General features: G+C 46.5%; 3 protein-coding genes across 3 annotated transcripts; all 3 read right to left on the bottom strand.

Annotated features, from left to right (window-relative positions):
• Positions 1 to 124: 124 nt before the first annotated feature.
• On the bottom strand, positions 125 to 2,160 carry BKA67DRAFT_229021 (cytochrome P450). The gene is made up of 4 exons (XM_046095622.1): positions 1,809 to 2,160; positions 729 to 1,750; positions 537 to 674; positions 125 to 457 (listed from the first exon to the last, which is right to left on the bottom strand). Exons 1-4 carry the CDS (start codon positions 2,005 to 2,007, stop codon positions 263 to 265), a joined length of 1,554 nt encoding a protein of 517 aa, XP_045959471.1. The 5' UTR covers positions 2,008 to 2,160; the 3' UTR covers positions 125 to 262.
• Positions 2,161 to 6,680: 4,520 nt separating this feature from the next.
• BKA67DRAFT_644731 (glycoside hydrolase) lies at positions 6,681 to 7,620 on the bottom strand (the record flags this gene model as incomplete). Its single annotated transcript, XM_046105859.1, has 2 exons — positions 7,360 to 7,620; positions 6,681 to 7,292 (listed from the first exon to the last, which is right to left on the bottom strand). The coding sequence occupies exons 1-2, from the start codon at positions 7,498 to 7,500 to the stop codon at positions 6,681 to 6,683; spliced, it is 753 nt and encodes a 250-aa protein (XP_045959470.1). The 5' UTR covers positions 7,501 to 7,620.
• A 6,933-nt stretch (positions 7,621 to 14,553) lies between these two features.
• BKA67DRAFT_559803 (uncharacterized protein) lies at positions 14,554 to 16,744 on the bottom strand. Its single transcript, XM_046102423.1, has 2 exons — positions 16,386 to 16,744; positions 14,554 to 16,328 (listed from the first exon to the last, which is right to left on the bottom strand). Exons 1-2 carry the CDS (start codon positions 16,576 to 16,578, stop codon positions 14,680 to 14,682), a joined length of 1,842 nt encoding a protein of 613 aa, XP_045959469.1. The 5' UTR covers positions 16,579 to 16,744; the 3' UTR covers positions 14,554 to 14,679.
• Positions 16,745 to 17,924: the final 1,180 nt, after the last annotated feature.

Here is a 17,924-nt window from a genome sequence, read left to right as displayed (position 1 = left end):
GCGTAACACTCTGCGTTCTCGTATCTACTGCATTCGACGGGTCTGTCGGTTTAGCTTGGCCATATTTTCCTTGTGCTACCCAGCTGCAGCTTGCACGTCAACGGCAGTGTCTGAAACCCAATCCTCCCAGACACCTGTCACACCCCTGGCTAACCGTCACCCGCACTTAAGAAGTTCAACATCCAGACTTCGTATCCGATGAAGCATGGTCTCAAATGCTGCCTTCTTTCATGTACGCCGTTCACAGCTTATTTGTTGATTACTAACGTAACTTCGCTTCCACCAGAAAGTCTTTTGGTTTCACAAACCAGTAGTTGTCAGTCGACCACGACACATCAGATCGTGCTAAATCACCGGAAAGCCTGAAATCAAAGGTCTGTACCAGGCGCGGGATAAGTTTCGAAATCTCCAACATGGAGATGTGACGGCCAATACACGTCCGGGAACCAAGGCCAAACTACAAGGATGTTAATGTCAGGAAATAGACAGCCTTCAATAAAGCAAAGGAGTGGAGTATAGTTGGTGTGAGAACTCACAGGCATCCAGTGACGGTTCATGAAGGCAAGCTTCTCAGAATCCTCCGTTAGCCACCTCTCTGGGCGAAATTCATTGGCATCTGAGCCAAAAATGAGCGAGTTACGGTGCTCGATCCAGCAGTTAATGCCAACGATGGACTTGACGTAACTCTGTTAGCCCACCGCTGGTAAGTCTCTTGGAACTATACGTACGCCTTCGGGGAAAAACCTCCCACTAATAGTCGCGCCTCCTTCTGGGACAACTCTCTCCAGTGGCAAGCCCGCGGCAGGATGCAGTCGGAGCGCTTCTTTTATTGTAGCCTGCAAATACGGCATTTCCTGACTCTCTTTGAATGTCACATACTTCTCGGAGGCCTTGCCCTCGGCCTGTAACTCGCTGATCTCATCGCGTAGTTTCTGCAAGCACGACGGATTCTTGAGTAAGTAATAGACGATGGCTGAGAGCGAGATCGCAGTAGTGTCAGACCCAGCCACCATATTCTGAGCGCATCCAACCGCGATGTGGTAAGTAGTGAACGTGTCCGGATCACGAGTGTGGCGAGAAAAGAACTTGGTGAGAAAGTCGGTTGCCTTCCCGGAGACATCTTCCGTCTCGTCGTGATCGAAATCGGTCTTGTCATTGGTGCTGAGCGCTTTGGGATTCGTTTGGTGCTCAACCATGCACTCTTTGGTAAAGTTCTGCACATAGGCGCGACCCGCGCCCTTGGATCCCGCCATGTAGTTCTTCAGTGCAAACAGATATGGATGCAAGTGCGCGTAAACGCCAGTGAGCGTCGCATAACCGAGGAAATTCTCGAGTGCATTGATCACGCCACCGACGTCGTCCCCTTGGTCCAGAAATCCCAGACGTTTGGAATATGTAATTGACCCGATCACATCAAAAGCATAACATTGTAGCCAGTGTCCCATATTGACCTTGACTCCATCTTGCGCCATCTCAGTGAGCCGTGTGCTGAACAGATCTGCGCACTCGTCTACGTACGGTTCGTATGAAACCAGCGACGACATGCTGTATGTATTCTGGAAAAGTCGCCGGTTTCCAGCGTGCCGCTTGACGTCTCGATCTGTAAAAAGTGTCCAGACTCCTGTCCCCGGGTCCCTCCAGCTATTGTACCACGATGATTTTGGAAAAGACGTCCCGTGGCCGTAGATTGCTTTGCCAGCATCGAGGGTTGCAAAACTGTACCTGTTTGGTCCGTAGCGGACAATCGGACCTGTCTACGTGTTAACAGAGCTGACATGTTCAGTACCATATACATCTGGAGTGGATACCGTATTTCTCATGTAGCCTTTGGTTGACAACTTCAAAATTTCCTCCTCTCAGTTGGTAGAGATACCAAAAATTTGTAAAGCGTGCGATGAATGGTCCAGGAATGGAGCGCAGAGGGGATGAGAGGTGTTTGTATATACTGAGGATAACGTTGGCGACGAGACCGCAGCCTACCAGACCTATCAGAGCCAAAGAGTGCATCTTGATCTTGTCACTTCCCCAATTGCAGCGTCTCGGATGTTATAAGTTTGAGAGGCTCCACGATGTTGGAACATCAAATCTGGAGGAACATGCACAGCTGGAATGTGATGATCTCCAAACCTATATGGCAAACTTCCAATGCCGAGAGTCAGCCGAAATCCACGGCCTCCCGCTTGGACTTCTAAAGATGGCAATCCTGCAGCTCATTAGAACCTTGTTCTCGCGTTGCAAGAGCTATCATTGCAGAGATGGTAGTCCGCAGCGGAAGATGTGGGGAAGGTTCCCCCGCATTAACACCCGCCGTTGATGGCGGGGCCGAAGTGCTATATTGTGCTTTATGGGGTAACGTGGGGAATACGCCAATCGGCTGTGTTCACGGTCATTAGTGACACGGATATGCCGGATCTCTCTGAATATTGCTTGCGCCATATCTTAACGACAGACAACTATATCGAGACAGAGCGAGCTTCTATCTTAAGACGTGGAGGGCGTCCGGAGAGCCGCCAGTGCTGCCATTGATTCTCGTTTGATTGAACACTTGAATCGTCATGTAACAACGTGGGCGTCTACAAGCAGAGTACCGTCTCCGTGCAGGGCAAAACGGGTGAGAACAAATCGCATTGTCGTAGGGAGTGGTCAATAAGACTACAAACGGCACACTAATGCCTATCCTGTGTTACTGTTCCTGTCAGAATTCATATCTTAACAAGAGCCCTGCCGACCTTCCATATCTGATCGGATAGATTGCCGCAATGCGCATCACGCCACTCGCTCTGGCCTTAATTGGAACCCTTCTTCTTTTCCAAAGCAGGCCTTCTTGTGACTGACTGTATGTTACTCGATTAATCCGAACTGTGCACAATGAAAGGGGGCATTCTGAGAACATTGACCACAGTGGCTAACCCTGGCGACATGTTTCGGGCGTGATAACGAGCTCTGGAACTAGTAAATGTGTGAGAGTGTGCAACGCTTCTCACAAATTTGTCCGCCCAGATAGCGTATCCACCAAAAGTATTTATACCGGCTCAAAGTAAACGTTCGCGCTGAAAACGGCATTATACACTCTGCAAACAAGACGTGATTGATAGACTTTGTGCTTCGCGATTTGGTCGGCGGATTTGGCGTCTAATAAATAGAAAGTTGCGAGCGTTCATTCTGAAATCCTAGCGGTTTGCAGCCAATGGTACAGGCATGTTTAGTTGTACCAGCGCGCAAACCGTCTCCCCACAACGAGCTCTAAACATCTAAACTTGGAAACAACGCCATGCTTGTTCGGGGACACCTGGCAGCGCTTTCGTATTTGAAATTCGGCTGAAGCCGAAATATTGGAGCAGCCTCCCGAGGTCATCATAAGCGCCAAGAGGTGGGTCCTTTTCCAATAGAACGGCGAATAGCGTCGGTGTCTCCAAAAACTCCGAAGTTGGATCATGTGCTTGCTGGTCGTATGTGTCCCAGTCACATCCAGCGTAGGAGCCGCGTCGGAGAACATGAGGGAAGATGAGCATCGGGGTAAACGGCATCGGTACAGGAACTCTCGGGAAGATGGTGCTGCTGAAAGCTGCATCTGGCGAAGGATAAATAAATCAGATTCGGGTATCATACGCTCAACCAACCAACATAGTACTATAAATGAATTGCTCCCTTTTCACCAAAGGTCTGTTCCTCATCACGCATCCACATTTTCTCGTCTCTCAGGTCAAGCCATGCCGACACCAAAAGCAGAACAGAAAAAACAAAGATGCCCAGGCATGATAGTTGCCATGGGATCATGCGTCTGCTCTCTTCTTGTGACCACTGTCCATGTGCAAGGCCCTGTTGCCCAATGCTGATAGCGCCATATGTTGGATGCCCGACTTCGTACCCAGTTCCTTCTTTGATAAGCTTTTCAGAGTGCTTGTTCACGATTTGTATTGCAGTAAAGAACGCAAGGCTTCCAAATGAGAACACTGAGTTGACAGCCAGTATTGATAAAAGGCCTCGTCGAAGCCATCGTTTCGTCTGACATGGTGTTACTCGCGTGAATCTCTGCAGACGTTGAGGGCAAATGGACTTACGAAAGCGCTAGTCTTGCGCGTACTAAATAGTAAAATCGCTTCTATAAGCATCGAAATTGCCAAACTAAATGTCGCCGTAAATAGCAGAATCTTTTCCGCCATGGCGTATGGGTTTTGATGATGCGTGGACTCCATGGTGTCTTGATTGTGCGCACTCCAACCACAAAATCAACTTAGTCGTGTTCTCTGGATGCCCGGATATTTCCAAAACAAAAGCGGACATGTATCCACTATGCTATCACAATAGGTCGATGTGATGTAGAAACATCAAAACAGGGGATGTCTTCGATGGATGAGCGTTTACTAAATGGCCTTGTCGGAACAGCGGTGTAGTGAGAAGAGGTCGGGCTTATAGGACGATTGGGCCGTCCACGGCTTATAAGTCCCAGCATACATCTGCCCGTGAGTGCGTGCATTTAATGTTGGTAATATCCTATCACGAGCAGCCGCCCGCAGTTAGCATCAGCCTCAAAAATTAGGCCGGGTTTCTTTTTGGGATTGCCAGGTCGCTGCTGTCTTGCTTTAGCGCACCGTGCCTTCACTCTAAATCGTCTGCTGTAACCCCTGTACTTAGTAGGCAGTTGCTAAAAATGCAGACTTGGCAGGACCCTTTACCACATTTAGGCCTAGGAGTCTGGGGCAGATGGGGCTGTTTGAGCAGCTGCGCCGCACTGGAGGGATCCAGGTGCATTACTGGAAGCTGGTGACGGCTTCTGCATTGTGAGAGGAACGCATCCTTTCCCCGACGACGTCAGCGGTTGAACACACGCGCACCACGTTGAGTGATCCTTTCCTCCAAATCTTAGTTTAAGAGTTGCATGACCATCGTCATAATGCTATTATTGACAACTAGAAACCAACTGCTGGCCTAACGCTTCCTCTGCCATAACTGAGACCCATGGAAAGCGCCCCGGCGCTGAGTCGGTCTCGCCTCACAAAGTACGGAATACCGGGCATCGCACCATACCACAAGCCACTACGCTAGCCCGTTTAAATTGTATTCCACCAGGCTCATGGGATTTCTTGAAATATTTGCACAATTCTGGCGTTTTGCATAGGCATCAGCCTGGTCCCTTGACATAACGAACATGTCGCAACCTAATTACTCACAGTAGTTAGTGCCTTGGCACTTTGACGCAAGGGCCGAAGAGGACCAACGCGCCTCCAGTGAGAATCGTGAGAATGCTGGCGCCTAGTGCACATTTCGGTTGGTGCACCACACTTGAGGTTGATCAACTGGAAGGAAATGCACTGATCGTATAAACACAAGACGGCACCGCTTACCCGCATCAGAATTCATTAGCATGAGATAGTGTGAGAGCGACTCACACAGAGCTTGAGCCACGAGCACTAATCCCACCAAATCCAGCAATTACGTCTATACATTTTACCACAATAGGCATCGGAGGATCTATGGAACTAAGTGTATGATATGTATCAAGGAAGTTTGGAACTACATGATCAAACTTGTGTTTTGATCAGTCCAAAAGACCCAATTGGCTGACTTACGCAGTTGCGAACTGAGAAGATGATACAGAGTACTCCCTCAGAATCCCTACCAAAGCTAAATACAGACTAGACTAGGTGGCTCAATCTCTTTTGTGACCCGCTCTGAGGATATTCTCGGGGAGGAATGAAACCTAGACTAAGTTAGACTTTACGTACGCTTCACTAATTTAAGTGACAGCGATGACAGATCACGACTGTTGAAATCACGCCGCACTACCTGCAAGTCTACATATCTATCGGTACTAGTCTAGCACAAAGCGTAAACTTTAGGTTGCAGCAGACTAATCGAAATCATCTTGTATACGGGTGTAACCTGATCTTGTCGGCGCACTTGCACTTACACATGCTCATTAAGCTAAATGAGGCAGATGTCATGTATCAATCGCTGATTTTGTTTGGAACATCCCCTAGACGGTCAAACATTTCAAATGAACATCAAATATCTTGTGTCTTAACAAGCCGCCGCGGACAGATTTCGAAACTGGCAAGATTCATCTACATTCTTCAATACAATGTTTTGACTAACCTCAACAGCAGCTGGTCCTTGTTATCGATTTATTTTAAAACGTTGTAGCGTCGCAATATCAGGTAACTTGGATCGATGGCACCTGCTTCTCGCACTTCGAGGTTTAGATGCAGAACACACCTATTCAAGAACCTGTCACGTGGTTTTGGGCGATGAATCCCTTATTATAATTTTTTTCTTGAATTTATTTTTATTTTTCGCGACACAGCTCAGGTTGCGAGTTGTTCTGAGACGCAACTCCCTGAGTCGGTTCTCAGGCTCAATTACATCCTCATTGATCTCACGACCATGATCGATAACTGCTTGTGGCTGTGAGACATCAAATCAGACACATCGGCTACAACTCGGCAATTGGGAGAAATCGACGTGCACGATTTTCAATACTGCCAACTGCAGCGCATAGATTTAAATACACAAAGAAGTACAAGGATTCACGTAAGATCCAGGCGATTGGTGGTTTCGAAAAGTATCTATGTTAAATTCGAATATTTACAGAGAACAGGGCCAGCAGATGAAATCGAAGCCATTGCGTATGCCAATCAATAAGGTTTCCAACCCAACTCGGGCCATTTCCGGTCAACAAATTAGCAACTGAACACATCGGGGCCTGGAGGAGTGTAAGTTGTGGCTTGGTATGAATCGTATGTAATTCCTGCATCCGAGCCTTTGTAGGCCCCCGGGAAAGCCACCAATCCACTAGGGGTGGTAGATCCAGAGCCAGTGACTTGAATTTGGTGACATCCTGGATAGAACTGTGCGCCAGGGTAGCTGTATGCAGAGTGCAGAGCAATTATCTCATGGCGGACAAGGTAGTAGCCCGACTTCAAGCATGAAGGAATGGTATATTGGTATCCGGCATTGCCGGCTGTCATGAGGCCAGTGTCACCCCAGGTGTTGCTCGTGCCGTCACGACCATCCTCGGAGATCTTGAACCAAACGGCAGCGTTGCCTGGCATGTAGCTCGTGCAGCCAGTGCTAGGGCAAGCAGCCATGTAGGTGATGGTTGGGCCGACATGAGACTCGGGCCACAGCGTCCAGTGGAGAGTGACGGTTGAACCGGCAGCAGCTGGTGCGTGTAGAGCAGCAGGAGATGAACCGACAATACCACCATCAGTGTAACCACCGCACTGGAGATCAGCATACGTCACATCAGTGACAGGACCGTTGCCCTGGACGGGGCGGGAGATTCTGCTAGGCTGTCGACGCAAATAAGTAAATACTTCTCCCACCTAGCGGAAGGGAAATTTTTTTAGAAGCACATACAATAGGCGATGTATAAGGGTCGGTGTAAGGCTGGTAAAACCGATAGTAGGTTCCGCCAATGGTCGCATTGTCGACATATCCGTGCGCGGCAACGAGAGCAGCGCCCCCGAGCCCGAGGAGAGCGGTGGCTACGGCGTGCATGTTTAATGTTGGTATTGATCAGAGCACGGCTGGCTTTTGAATGACTCAGCCTGCTGAGATTATAGAATTGAATAGCACAGCTAAATGGTGTGCTGTAGATCGGAATACCAGAAAAAAGTGGTCGTCAACTATACTAGAAGCCATGAGCTTCTTATACATGCTTTACATCCTTCTATATGCCCCCGTGCCGTAGAAGATGCTGGTGTGTTGGTGTGCCTTGATTGCTTTAGTCATATGGACCTGTTGGATGTTAATTGCCATGTCCCAACGGATCGTAGCAACCAATTTCCCACAATTTTATTGGCTTGCCCCACAGTTGTGGGCAGTATAACTCCCAGTCGACAGGGAGAGGTAGCCAACGGCGTCGTCATGCGACCTGTCAGACGCATCGACAGCGGCAGTTCATCCAATATTATTCCCGGTTCAGGCCTGGGCATGTAGACCGATTTTGGTAGAACGGAAGGGGACCATGCAGTGTTATGGTGATCATGACCAGACTTTCCCGGTCCGCCACGGCGTCTTGGGTCCGTCTTGATGGTGGTTGGTGGATTTAGATGCCATAGTCGAAACATGAGAAACACCCCACAATCCTTGGCAGGAGCCGCAACTTTAAAGGCTTATTGTCAACTTCAGACGGGCTAGTTGTGGACGCCGAGACCTGTGGTCTTGATTAATCAACTTTCAACTACGTTGTCTGACCATTCCCACTTTTTGGATGGTTCTATTGCTTTTCCATGCATTGACACGTTCTAGGATATGCTTGCAATTTCTTGAATAAGATCAGAACAGAACTTGCAATTCACATCGGGTTCGAGATGATGTCGTGAAGTTGCACTAGTTAGTCTAGTAAAGACAGAATCATACAGAAATGCACAAACATACAACACCGGGAATTCTCTCGTGGTAACCCATGTAAGCGCCAATTCAGCGTTCGAAGGACATCCCTAAATGGCGAAAAGGGATTACTTGCCCTGTAAAGTGTAACGCGAAAACGTGTAGCCCATGAATCAGGCAGTCAAGTAAGCCTAACGAGCAACTTTGAACGACATCATTTTTAGCATTCCTATCATTTAATGGCTCTCACATTTCGAAAATGCCTCACCGTTTCTATCCTTTCCTCGAAGGTAAAAAAGCTTAACACAATATCAGCCTAGTACTTTGCAAGTTATCGCCTCATGTTAGCATTTCGTAATCGAATAATGTATCAAATCTAGCCCACAGCTTCTCTTAAAGTATCAACATCTTACTTTATTGCGGATAAGAAAATCGGTCAAGGTCTTGAAACAACGAGATATCATAAGATTTATTCCACCTATCGGTCTATTAAGGATGTCGACTGTCCTTTATGGAACGATGGATTCGGTCGCTCATTTGTACAATGGTCCTGGGCAGGATACTACATGATTTGATTCCCAAAGTTACGTCGTAATTGTTGATAACATCAGTATAACTGGTTACAATCGATCTATAACGATGAAAATGCGTATCCAGAAACCCTCAGATAGGTACTGGAACATTTGATCATTATTGACTAGGGCTTGGTGAGATGTGAGCTAGCTGACGACACGACCAGCAGCCCTTAACGACCATGGTGCCACACATCTACTTTTGCAGTGCTTATAGAACGAAACCTGAGGGCCGATTAGCGATCAACGTACTCTAGTTCAATGAGATCAAGAATGTTTCAGATACCATCCTTTTTCTGGGATTGACAGTTCATTGCCGTGCATTTATCCCTGAGTGTGTCTTGATCAACTTACCATTAACCGAGCCCTTTCGTAAGAATGCTCCTTAGCAATTTGGCGAGTTTCAGTAAGTTAATAGTAAGAAACTTTAGGATATACTATTGACCGAGTCTGTGCTGGCCAAGTGGACTTAGCTGACGGCCACGGCTTGCTTAGTATAGTAGGCTAAGGTCTATCTCTACAGTCATACTTTTGCGGCTAGCATACCTTATTAGTATAAGCCTGACACGCTATAATGGTCTAACCTAGGGCCTTGTTTAACGGGAGCTTGAGCCTATTGTATACGTGTATGATAAACTGAGAAAGGAGAAAGAGAAGGTACTTATGCGTTTAACCAGGGGAAATAAAAGAGAGTCGCCATGGCCCAGGCTCCTGATCGATAATCGGCCGAGGGGTACCCAAGGGCCCCTTACCGGGCCATAGCCCGCGATAACAATATTTTATTCATTATATATTACTCACTATACCTCCATTTAATCTTTACTTACGGTACTTGTAATGACTTTTAAGAGGTTTACGCTTAGCATACAAAATCAATGATCCACTTTATACCGCGCCAATACTACGACATTCTCCACTCGAATTTTTTTTGGAATAATGCGCACCAGCGGCCATGAACGCCACCTTGAGTTAGAAGTTTGAGGCCGTGTGGGACCTCAGCGAATGATATGTCTTGTATCTGAGAACCTATAAGTCTGAGGTAGATCAGTCGTAAGACCTCATATAGCTCTGCAAGACTAGCACTTGTAGAACCTCTCAGAAGATATTCTGAGTAACAATGGACGTTATCGGAGCGAAATAATCTCAGCTGCTAAAATAAGAAGTACTACCTGTCCGCCCGGCTTCACTGCTCCATCGTTGCTCGAGAACAGAGAAGCTCAATGATAACGTCTATAGCATAATCCATGGACGCGAGATTCGCGGCGCATTCCTCAGCGCCCAGAAGATTGGCTTGTTCTAATTCTGCTCTGTTCAAGTCAATCCCGTCCACCATACCATTAAGTTGAAGTCCTCCACAACGGATAATGGCACATTCAGTAAATTTCAAGACGTTCCCCTTGGTAACGACTGCACGGTAAGCCGTCGCGAATGAGTCTGTACTTAATGCAACTTTAGCGAAAGTGACGCGTATGGAAACCTTTACCAGGTTTTTCAGAGGTGCTACCACAAATGTGGCACATCACCATTATAGCCAACGCTAGGGCTTTGTCAACGTTCCATTCCTTGATAGGTTGTCTGACACAAGCTGCAAACCTTTTATTTCTAATCGTAACGATGTCATTGGTGTTACTTCATGTTGTCTGTAGGTAGCTGTCATTACGATATGTAACAGGATAAATGGTGAGTCATACATGCACAATCGCTTGTAACCGCGTTGGTCTCACGTCAAACAAGTACATATTCTCCCGTATGAAATACCTTCCTTCTCAAGTACTGGCAATGGGAACTTTGGGATTGTTGCGGAAATGAGCATGGGGCATGCCTTTCCTATCAGGGGCTGCGCTGCGTAAGTGGCTTGGTTGATCAATCCTAAAATTGGCATTCAGTTGGACTGTGCCGTAATTCCTATTCGTGTACGGCGGCAACACCACCCTTGGAAACCGGAACAAAAGAGCTTCGAGTGGCTTCAAACAAACTAGAATTTTTCAATAATAGACTTTCATGCAATGTTTTGAAGTTCCAAATTATTGTGTCAAGTCAATATAATGAGTCAAGATTCACAAAGATAACAGTAAGGAAGAGAAATAGATGCAATGCGAAAGCGGCAATGATGATGAGGACGGACTAATAGACATTTTGGGTTAAACAGCGAGCACAGTGGAGATCAAAAGTTAGAATCGAATCAGGTGTATTTAAACGACTGAAAATTACTGTCGTTATTCTATAACACGTCATTACGATGAAATTGGTTGTAATATAGCGAAGTGAAAAGCATGTTCAGAAGTGGACGCACACCTGACATTAGTTGAACATGGCAAGCCCAAAGACAAACGCCCAGGATACGAATAGCTAAGGTTAGAAGAACCAACGAGCCTAAATATCAATGACAATCGATTAACCTCAGAAACTAGCACTATAATTTCTCCACAGCGAAAGAGATTTCGAAACAGGCTACATAGGTCCGCAAAAAGCTTTGTAAGAAACGGCTGTTCTCGCAGCTGTAACTCACCAATGCGCGACTTTCACCTTGAATCGTCTCTCTAAGATTGTTTTTAATTTCAATGCCGCCCTCCAGTATTAATTCAGCTCTTGGAAATCCCCCCGAGGTCCTTCAGCAGACAGCCGCGGCCGTACAATATCTTTGTTTGGTCTAGTCAAGACATCATGTTCACACTCACAGTTACATTACTGTTCATTATATCTGTTACAAATTATGACTGCGTACTAAAACAAATGCGCCAGATGTGTGGGTTTTCAGTGATGTGCTTGATGGCTGAGGCGCATATGATATGATCCCGCCTTCCCCCAAAACTATTTTTAGAGCTACAAGGGCGATTTACAATGCGGTTTTAACATCCCAATATGGAAATGCGACATCAGTTATTCTTGTGTCAGCCTATGGAACTTGATGTACTTTCTTTTGAGATGGTGAGTTGTTCCCTGAGCCCGTCCTTTGTGTCATTGCACAGAGTCTTCGACCTGCAACGAGGTCATAAGGAATCTCCTTTGTAATCCTCTGTGATCGACCATTCAAAGCTTGGTCGCACCATATCTAACGTGGGATATTTTATACTTCGAATCTGTTCGCTTGCAATCGCAGCGTTCCAGACCCGGAGTTCATGATGAAGAATTGACGAAAGTATTTTAGATGCGCCATGTACGCTCAGCCACTCAAAGGGGAATGTCTCCAAGGTCCTGTCAGCACTGTAAACTCCTCACGAGCTCGATTAGGCTGCAATCGGCTGCACAGGCCACAAATCCATACACCAACACCAAACCAACCGGGAACGAACAAAATAATGTGACTGGGTTTAGTGGTAACTGCCACTGTTGAAAAGTACCGAGGACGATTCAACACGTTTTTGCGCAAACCATAGTGGTTCCGCCTTTGCTGCCACACGGGCTCTTCCATCCAACTGATGAGTTCCACAAGGTTGATTCAATCCATGACATTGCAGTCTTCACCTTTTACGAGACGAGGCCGGTCCCTGGCCTGGGATTGGTGAGAACGCCTTTTCACAGGCCAAATACGTTCGTATCCGAGACCTAGTCTAGTTGGCTGTCGCAAAGTCGTTGATCAAACTTCCACCACTCTGATGTTCAAGAACGAAGAGTTCCATCCTACTACTGCAGACCACCGATAAATGGTGAGTTTTAGGGGCAGTACCAGCGCTGACTACAAAGACTTTATAGCAACTCTGGAAAGGTTTCGGCGCCCTGATTCGAATCCTCTCGATCATAAGCCAATTACGCACCGGTTGGTTTGAACTTGTCTTGACTTTGAACAAAATAACACTTTGAATCAGGTCAACTCGACCATTTGATTTGGATAAACTCCATCTCCCCTCAAGGGACTTTATTAGCTGAGACCCCATATTAGAGCGTCTCCATGACCAACGGAATTTCGTTACCAACAAGACAAGAGAAACTCAAAAAGTGGCTCCAAGAGAAACAGGAGGTGTAGGAAAGACTCAAACTGCCCTAAATCTCTTCCAGAAACCTTATGACAAAGTCTTTGTGACTGGATTTTGGATCAATGCGTTTTCAACGGCATCCGTAGAAACGGCATTCGACGAGATTATCCATCTAACTGCAAAATCTCTATATCAGGAACCATAGCCAAGAAATCAGGATTCGGTTGACGAAATGGATTTATTATTTAACTATATTTTTGGAAGAAAAAGAATAAAGGAAAAAGAAAGGGAAAAAGAAAAAGAGAGAGAAAAAAGGTCGAGACAGTAGAAGCGGTCGTTCCTCGTGTCATTTGACAATATTCATGATATTGAGGATTTATTATGACAGTTCATCCCATAGTAAGGGCCATGACTTGCTTTAATAACTAACTGCAACAAAAATATCAAAAAGCTGGTATACATGAGATCATGGAGATTGATATGATGGAAGAGAAGGAATTTTTGAGACCCCTTGCAGGCCGTCTCGGAAGTCAAAACGACCAGGTCGAGTGACATGCGGAAGACGTCGGAGCTGTCGTCAAACGACTAGGGTATCTTCCGCTCGCTATCATACAGGCGTCTATCAAATAAGTATACAAGGAAATCCACGCGGGCCTGGCGCGTAGGTATCATGAATTCTCGGGTCATAAATTAGGTGTCTTTGCTACATGGGAACTTCGCCTAAACAAGCTCAAGAAGCGCCACATGGCACAGGAAGATTTTCGAAATCGATGCGACTTTCTGTTAACCTGTGTATTCCTTCAGCTTGGAAAGACCTCCCACGTTCTGTGTGATAAACACTTCTAGCAAAGCATTGACTGTACATTCCGGCCCCAACACTCCTCTTGGCTTACAGAATTTGAGAACCAGGACGGTACTTTCAGCCGCGACAAATTCTCATATTTCGTGACGGAACTTGACGACTTTACACTACTTCAAATCCTACCTTCGAAGTACCTGAGGCCATTCAAGATACATCTGCATCCTCTCATCTGGGACTGGGCTATACGGCGCGAGGAAGATGAGGTACGCCGTCAAGCGTTTTGTACCGAGGCTGGCCAGATACTTAACGATACTGTGCTGTGCGCCATGTATAGGGCAGTAGGGTTCTTCAAATTGACAGTGGACATTTACCCTCTTTCACATGAGCAAAACGACCCACACACACAGGGCGTCAAATTCAGGTTAATTAGTTGAATATATCACGAACGAGTCCGGTTTTCACATGGATAGGTTGATTGAATACTGGAATCTGACGTCTTTCAAAATGTACTTGAGTGGCTAAGCTATCGAGATCATGAAGGTCGGGGAACCTCTTGTCTCCCTAGCACATTTCTTCAAGAGCCTCCATGTGTAACATCATCATGACAGTGCTCACAACCCCGATCGCGGCAGCGCTCCCAACCCGGATTGCACAAGTCATTCCGTAACAGACCGCAGAGCTTCAGCAGCCTATGAGTAACCGACTCCAAGAGGTTATTCTCTGCCTCTCTTATGATAGAAGTTTATTAGAGGTTGTCTACAAGAGCTATGGTCGTATGTACTTGTTTTCACTAAAATTATCATAGATATATATATATATATATATATATCTAATCTATGGTCTCGATAAAGGATACATAGTTAAGTATCGAAGGCCAATGCGCACTGTATCTGGACAATTGTGGGTAATCGCACCTCGATGCGCCCTTATACGATAATCATCAAATTTCATAAGCCGATGATCCGAAACTAGCCTCACACTGCAGCTATCGACATTTAACATCTATTGCCCTCCCCCTATAACATAGTCCTACTTATTAGTTTCGAGCAGCCGCGGTTTAACCGCTGACAGTGCGTGTCACCTTCTCTAGCTCACCTGGCTCATCAGCCCATGCTTTAGTGTATTCCATGGTCATGCGCCGATTCTCAAAGTCCCAGAACATGTTCGTCCACACATATCTCATCCCAGATGAGGGTAGTAAATCACTTGGGCTATCGTTCCAGTCATGCTGGCCTTCAAGCTGTATTAAATTGCTCACAGCGTGTGCTAGACTCATGCCATCCCATGGCCCTTCTCGCCAACGCGATTCACGTAGCAATTCGAGTGCCCCAAGTCGCACTGCATGTATGCGGCATTTCAATGCCACAAAAGTGATCAGTGGTAACCATCCCACCTCGTTGGTAAATGACGTTCCATTCGGGAGTGGAGAACGACTCATGAGATTCCTGGCTTTGGCTAATATGTCCTTGAATTGGGTTGCGTAGCCGTCATATGACATCTCGGTCCGATCCAAACAGCATGGGACCAGAACTTTTGCCAAGAGATGGTAGGTGTCTACAAACGCCAGCCGTCGCAGAGCGGAAGCATTCGTTCCCGCCGCCATCAGCATAGCTAAACCGAAACCAAAGTCATGCAGACGCGCCATGAGAAAAGTCTGCTCACTCAAGAGTTCATCGTCATATCTATAGTCTGGGTTAAGATTGCGCCATATGGCCTTGGCGTAGAACTTCCCAATGGAAGTGCATATGATTTCCCAGATCACACGCGCATGCTCAAGAGTTCGCGGAATGCTTGCTTGCGTTTCAAAATATACATATATAGTGTCGCTGGTATGACTTGCTGGATTGTGGTAGTTGTCCTCAAAAAGTGCGTGAGACGCCGGCTTGCCACGAGGGAAAGGAAGCAGCACAGACGAGATCGAGTGCCGTGAGAATATGTGTGCCATTTCATCTATTTCTTCTGGCGGTCCAAAAGAGTCGCAGTGTGTTTTCCATTTGAATTTCCTTGACTGGGCACGTCCCATGTTGTTGAGAATTCTGATCCCAGAACGTACTAGATTTCTTGAAGAATGATAATTGCCCATCATGTTTTCCAACACAATGAAAAGGAGTGTTGCTACCATAGTACCTCGATTTTCAACGCCAATTTCATGGATCTCTTGTTGCAGGCACCTCAGCGCTCGGGCATGATAACTCAGCGCAGCTTCTCGATGCTTGTTCGAAACTGAAATCGGCCACCACGGGTCATTGGCAGCGTGTAGTGATGAACGCTCAACGCTCAACTCCATGAGGGCTCTAGCGTATGCTCCAATACTCAATATCGAGTATCTTATCGATTTTCTGGTCAGGCTATCTCGGAGAGGTAACCGTGACCAAAAATTGTCACCATGACAGGGCGATAAGTCTCGTGCAACTTTACTGCGGTAAAGAGAGAAATACCAGTTTCCATCTTCACCAAAGTCAAATCCGTTTCGCGGAGAGACCAGAAGGGGAGCTCGAGAGCTGGTCTGTTGCAGAGGGGCACCATCTACTGGAGCCAACGGTGCTAGGCGCGGCTTTGGTAAAAGCAGCCCATCAGCATGCGAAATCTGCTTTGCGCTTTTAGACGGAACATATCCCTCGCAGGGGAAACCGAGATTCTCGCAACGAGAGCAGGCAGGTTTTCGTTCATCGCATTTCACGTGTCTTCGCTTGCAAGATGTACAACCTGGGTCGTTAACATTGAGATGATGCGTGGTTGCGAGTAAGCAGGTTGTTGGCTAACCTGTCCGGACTTTCGGCCTGCTGGCACGCTTCCCAGTTGTTTTAAAACTTCTCCCCCGGCTATCCACTTGAGGATCTTGTATAATGCCGTCGCTCTGATCGCTGCGCGTACTGAGGCTCCTAATAAATGACAAGGGAGAAAAAGCTGATTTGGAAGCCGCAACGGAGCGCTGACTCTTCTGACAAGATGTCATCTTGGTTATGTGTAGGGTGAAATTAAGGTAGGTTCTTGATGATCGGCAAATTTTCAGGAAGGATCCTGTTCACTTCAATCTCGCAGAGAGTTGTCAAAAGCAATTAGAGTGCCTTACTCTACTGTTCAACCTGTTGTTCCATTTGTAATTTCTGTGCAATTTAAATCCAATGCCTAGTGCTCAGCCGTAGGATTCTCAGTTGCTAATCTTAAGGGCCTGGATTCGGAGACTTTCGAGGTGGTCTGTGAGACTTTAAATGGGGCTTTTTAGCGAGTATCGCTGGAACTCGTCATTTTAAGGTGCATGCTATTGTTGTTAGAAGTCCTAGAGTTGTACAATAACCATTGTTCATAGTGTTTTTAATCCCTAGCAAAATTTAACCACGGCAAACCCATGATGCACAGGGCGTGTATCATGATCCAGACAAGAGGCCAATACAGAAGATTTGCCGGAGATCTTAGCCATGATACCTGACCATTGGGTGGTGCATTGTATCACACTACGGGAAAAAATCAATGGCCGCGCCACCAGACGACTTTGCATGCTTGTTTCGTACATCAACTTCAAGGCATAGACCGCTGATTGTGCCGAAATTCAGGGAATCATATCATGTTTGTTTTTTAGCCTGTGTAGCGAATGTTGACCCCAGTGATTCCTTACCAAGAGCATTTTGTCGAGTTAGTAAAGCCCTGCTAGATAGCCTCTGTGGAATTAGTAGTCAATTGACGCGGCCAAAACCATGCAAAACTCCAATTTTGAACTCCTCTGGAAAACCACTTGACATCCGACTGCTTTCCGAGAAGCCAGCTTATGACCATTGTTAGGACTCTCAAGAGTCGCCAGGTTGTTACTGCGAGCTCTACCTAGGTGTCGTTCCAAGGAAATGCTTCATCGGTACTGCGACATGCATTTAACTTATAAGAAGGCATGTATCGATGGTGGTCATTTGTTCTGTACTCCGAGTGGGACGCCAACGATGAGGTAGACTACAAGACAGTCGTCAACTTGCAAATGCTGGCGCATCCGCCTCGAGTTTTATATGGCCTACGCTATCTGTGTATCTATATGAAAAGCATTACTCGAGACTCACTCACGTCGAATTAGCAGTGGCCGAATATATGCCAAGCAACTAAGTCGTATAGGATTGTTTACAACTGATACTGTTTTTACCTGTTGCTTCATCGATTACGATAATTGGCTGCATATCTCCTCATGTACTCACTTTGTTCTGATTTCGGTTTGCTGTTCAGTCTTGAAGTTTATGTACATTATATGTTGCGTTTGTTCCAGTGATAGGCTTTACTCGCCATCTTGACTGGACATCTCTTCCAACGACCTACTTGGTG

This window comes from Truncatella angustata (assembly GCF_020726525.1).
Source record: "Truncatella angustata strain MPI-SDFR-AT-0073 chromosome Unknown BKA67scaffold_3, whole genome shotgun sequence".
NCBI lineage: Eukaryota > Fungi > Ascomycota > Sordariomycetes > Amphisphaeriales > Sporocadaceae > Truncatella > Truncatella angustata.
Note: the sequence above shows the minus strand (reverse complement) of the source record. Positions and strands in the feature narration are given on the sequence as shown.

What these genes read in the sequence shown, in the direction of transcription:
- BKA67DRAFT_229021 (XM_046095622.1), bottom strand. Translation starts at nt 2,007, where the DNA reads ATGCACTCTTTGGCTCTGATAGGTCTGGTAGGCTGCGGTCTCGTCGCC. An exon ending in GGAGGTTTTTCCCCGAAGGC is followed by an intron (nt 675 to 728) that starts GTACGTATAGTT and finishes AGTTACGTCAAG; the next exon opens with TCCATCGTTGGCATTAACTG. An exon ending in TGAACCGTCACTGGATGCCT is followed by an intron (nt 458 to 536) that starts GTGAGTTCTCAC and finishes ACATCCTTGTAG; the next exon opens with TTTGGCCTTGGTTCCCGGAC.
- BKA67DRAFT_559803 (XM_046102423.1), bottom strand. Translation starts at nt 16,578, where the DNA reads ATGACATCTTGTCAGAAGAGTCAGCGCTCCGTTGCGGCTTCCAAATCA. An exon ending in CAGGCCGAAAGTCCGGACAG is followed by an intron (nt 16,329 to 16,385) that starts GTTAGCCAACAA and finishes TTAACGACCCAG; the next exon opens with GTTGTACATCTTGCAAGCGA.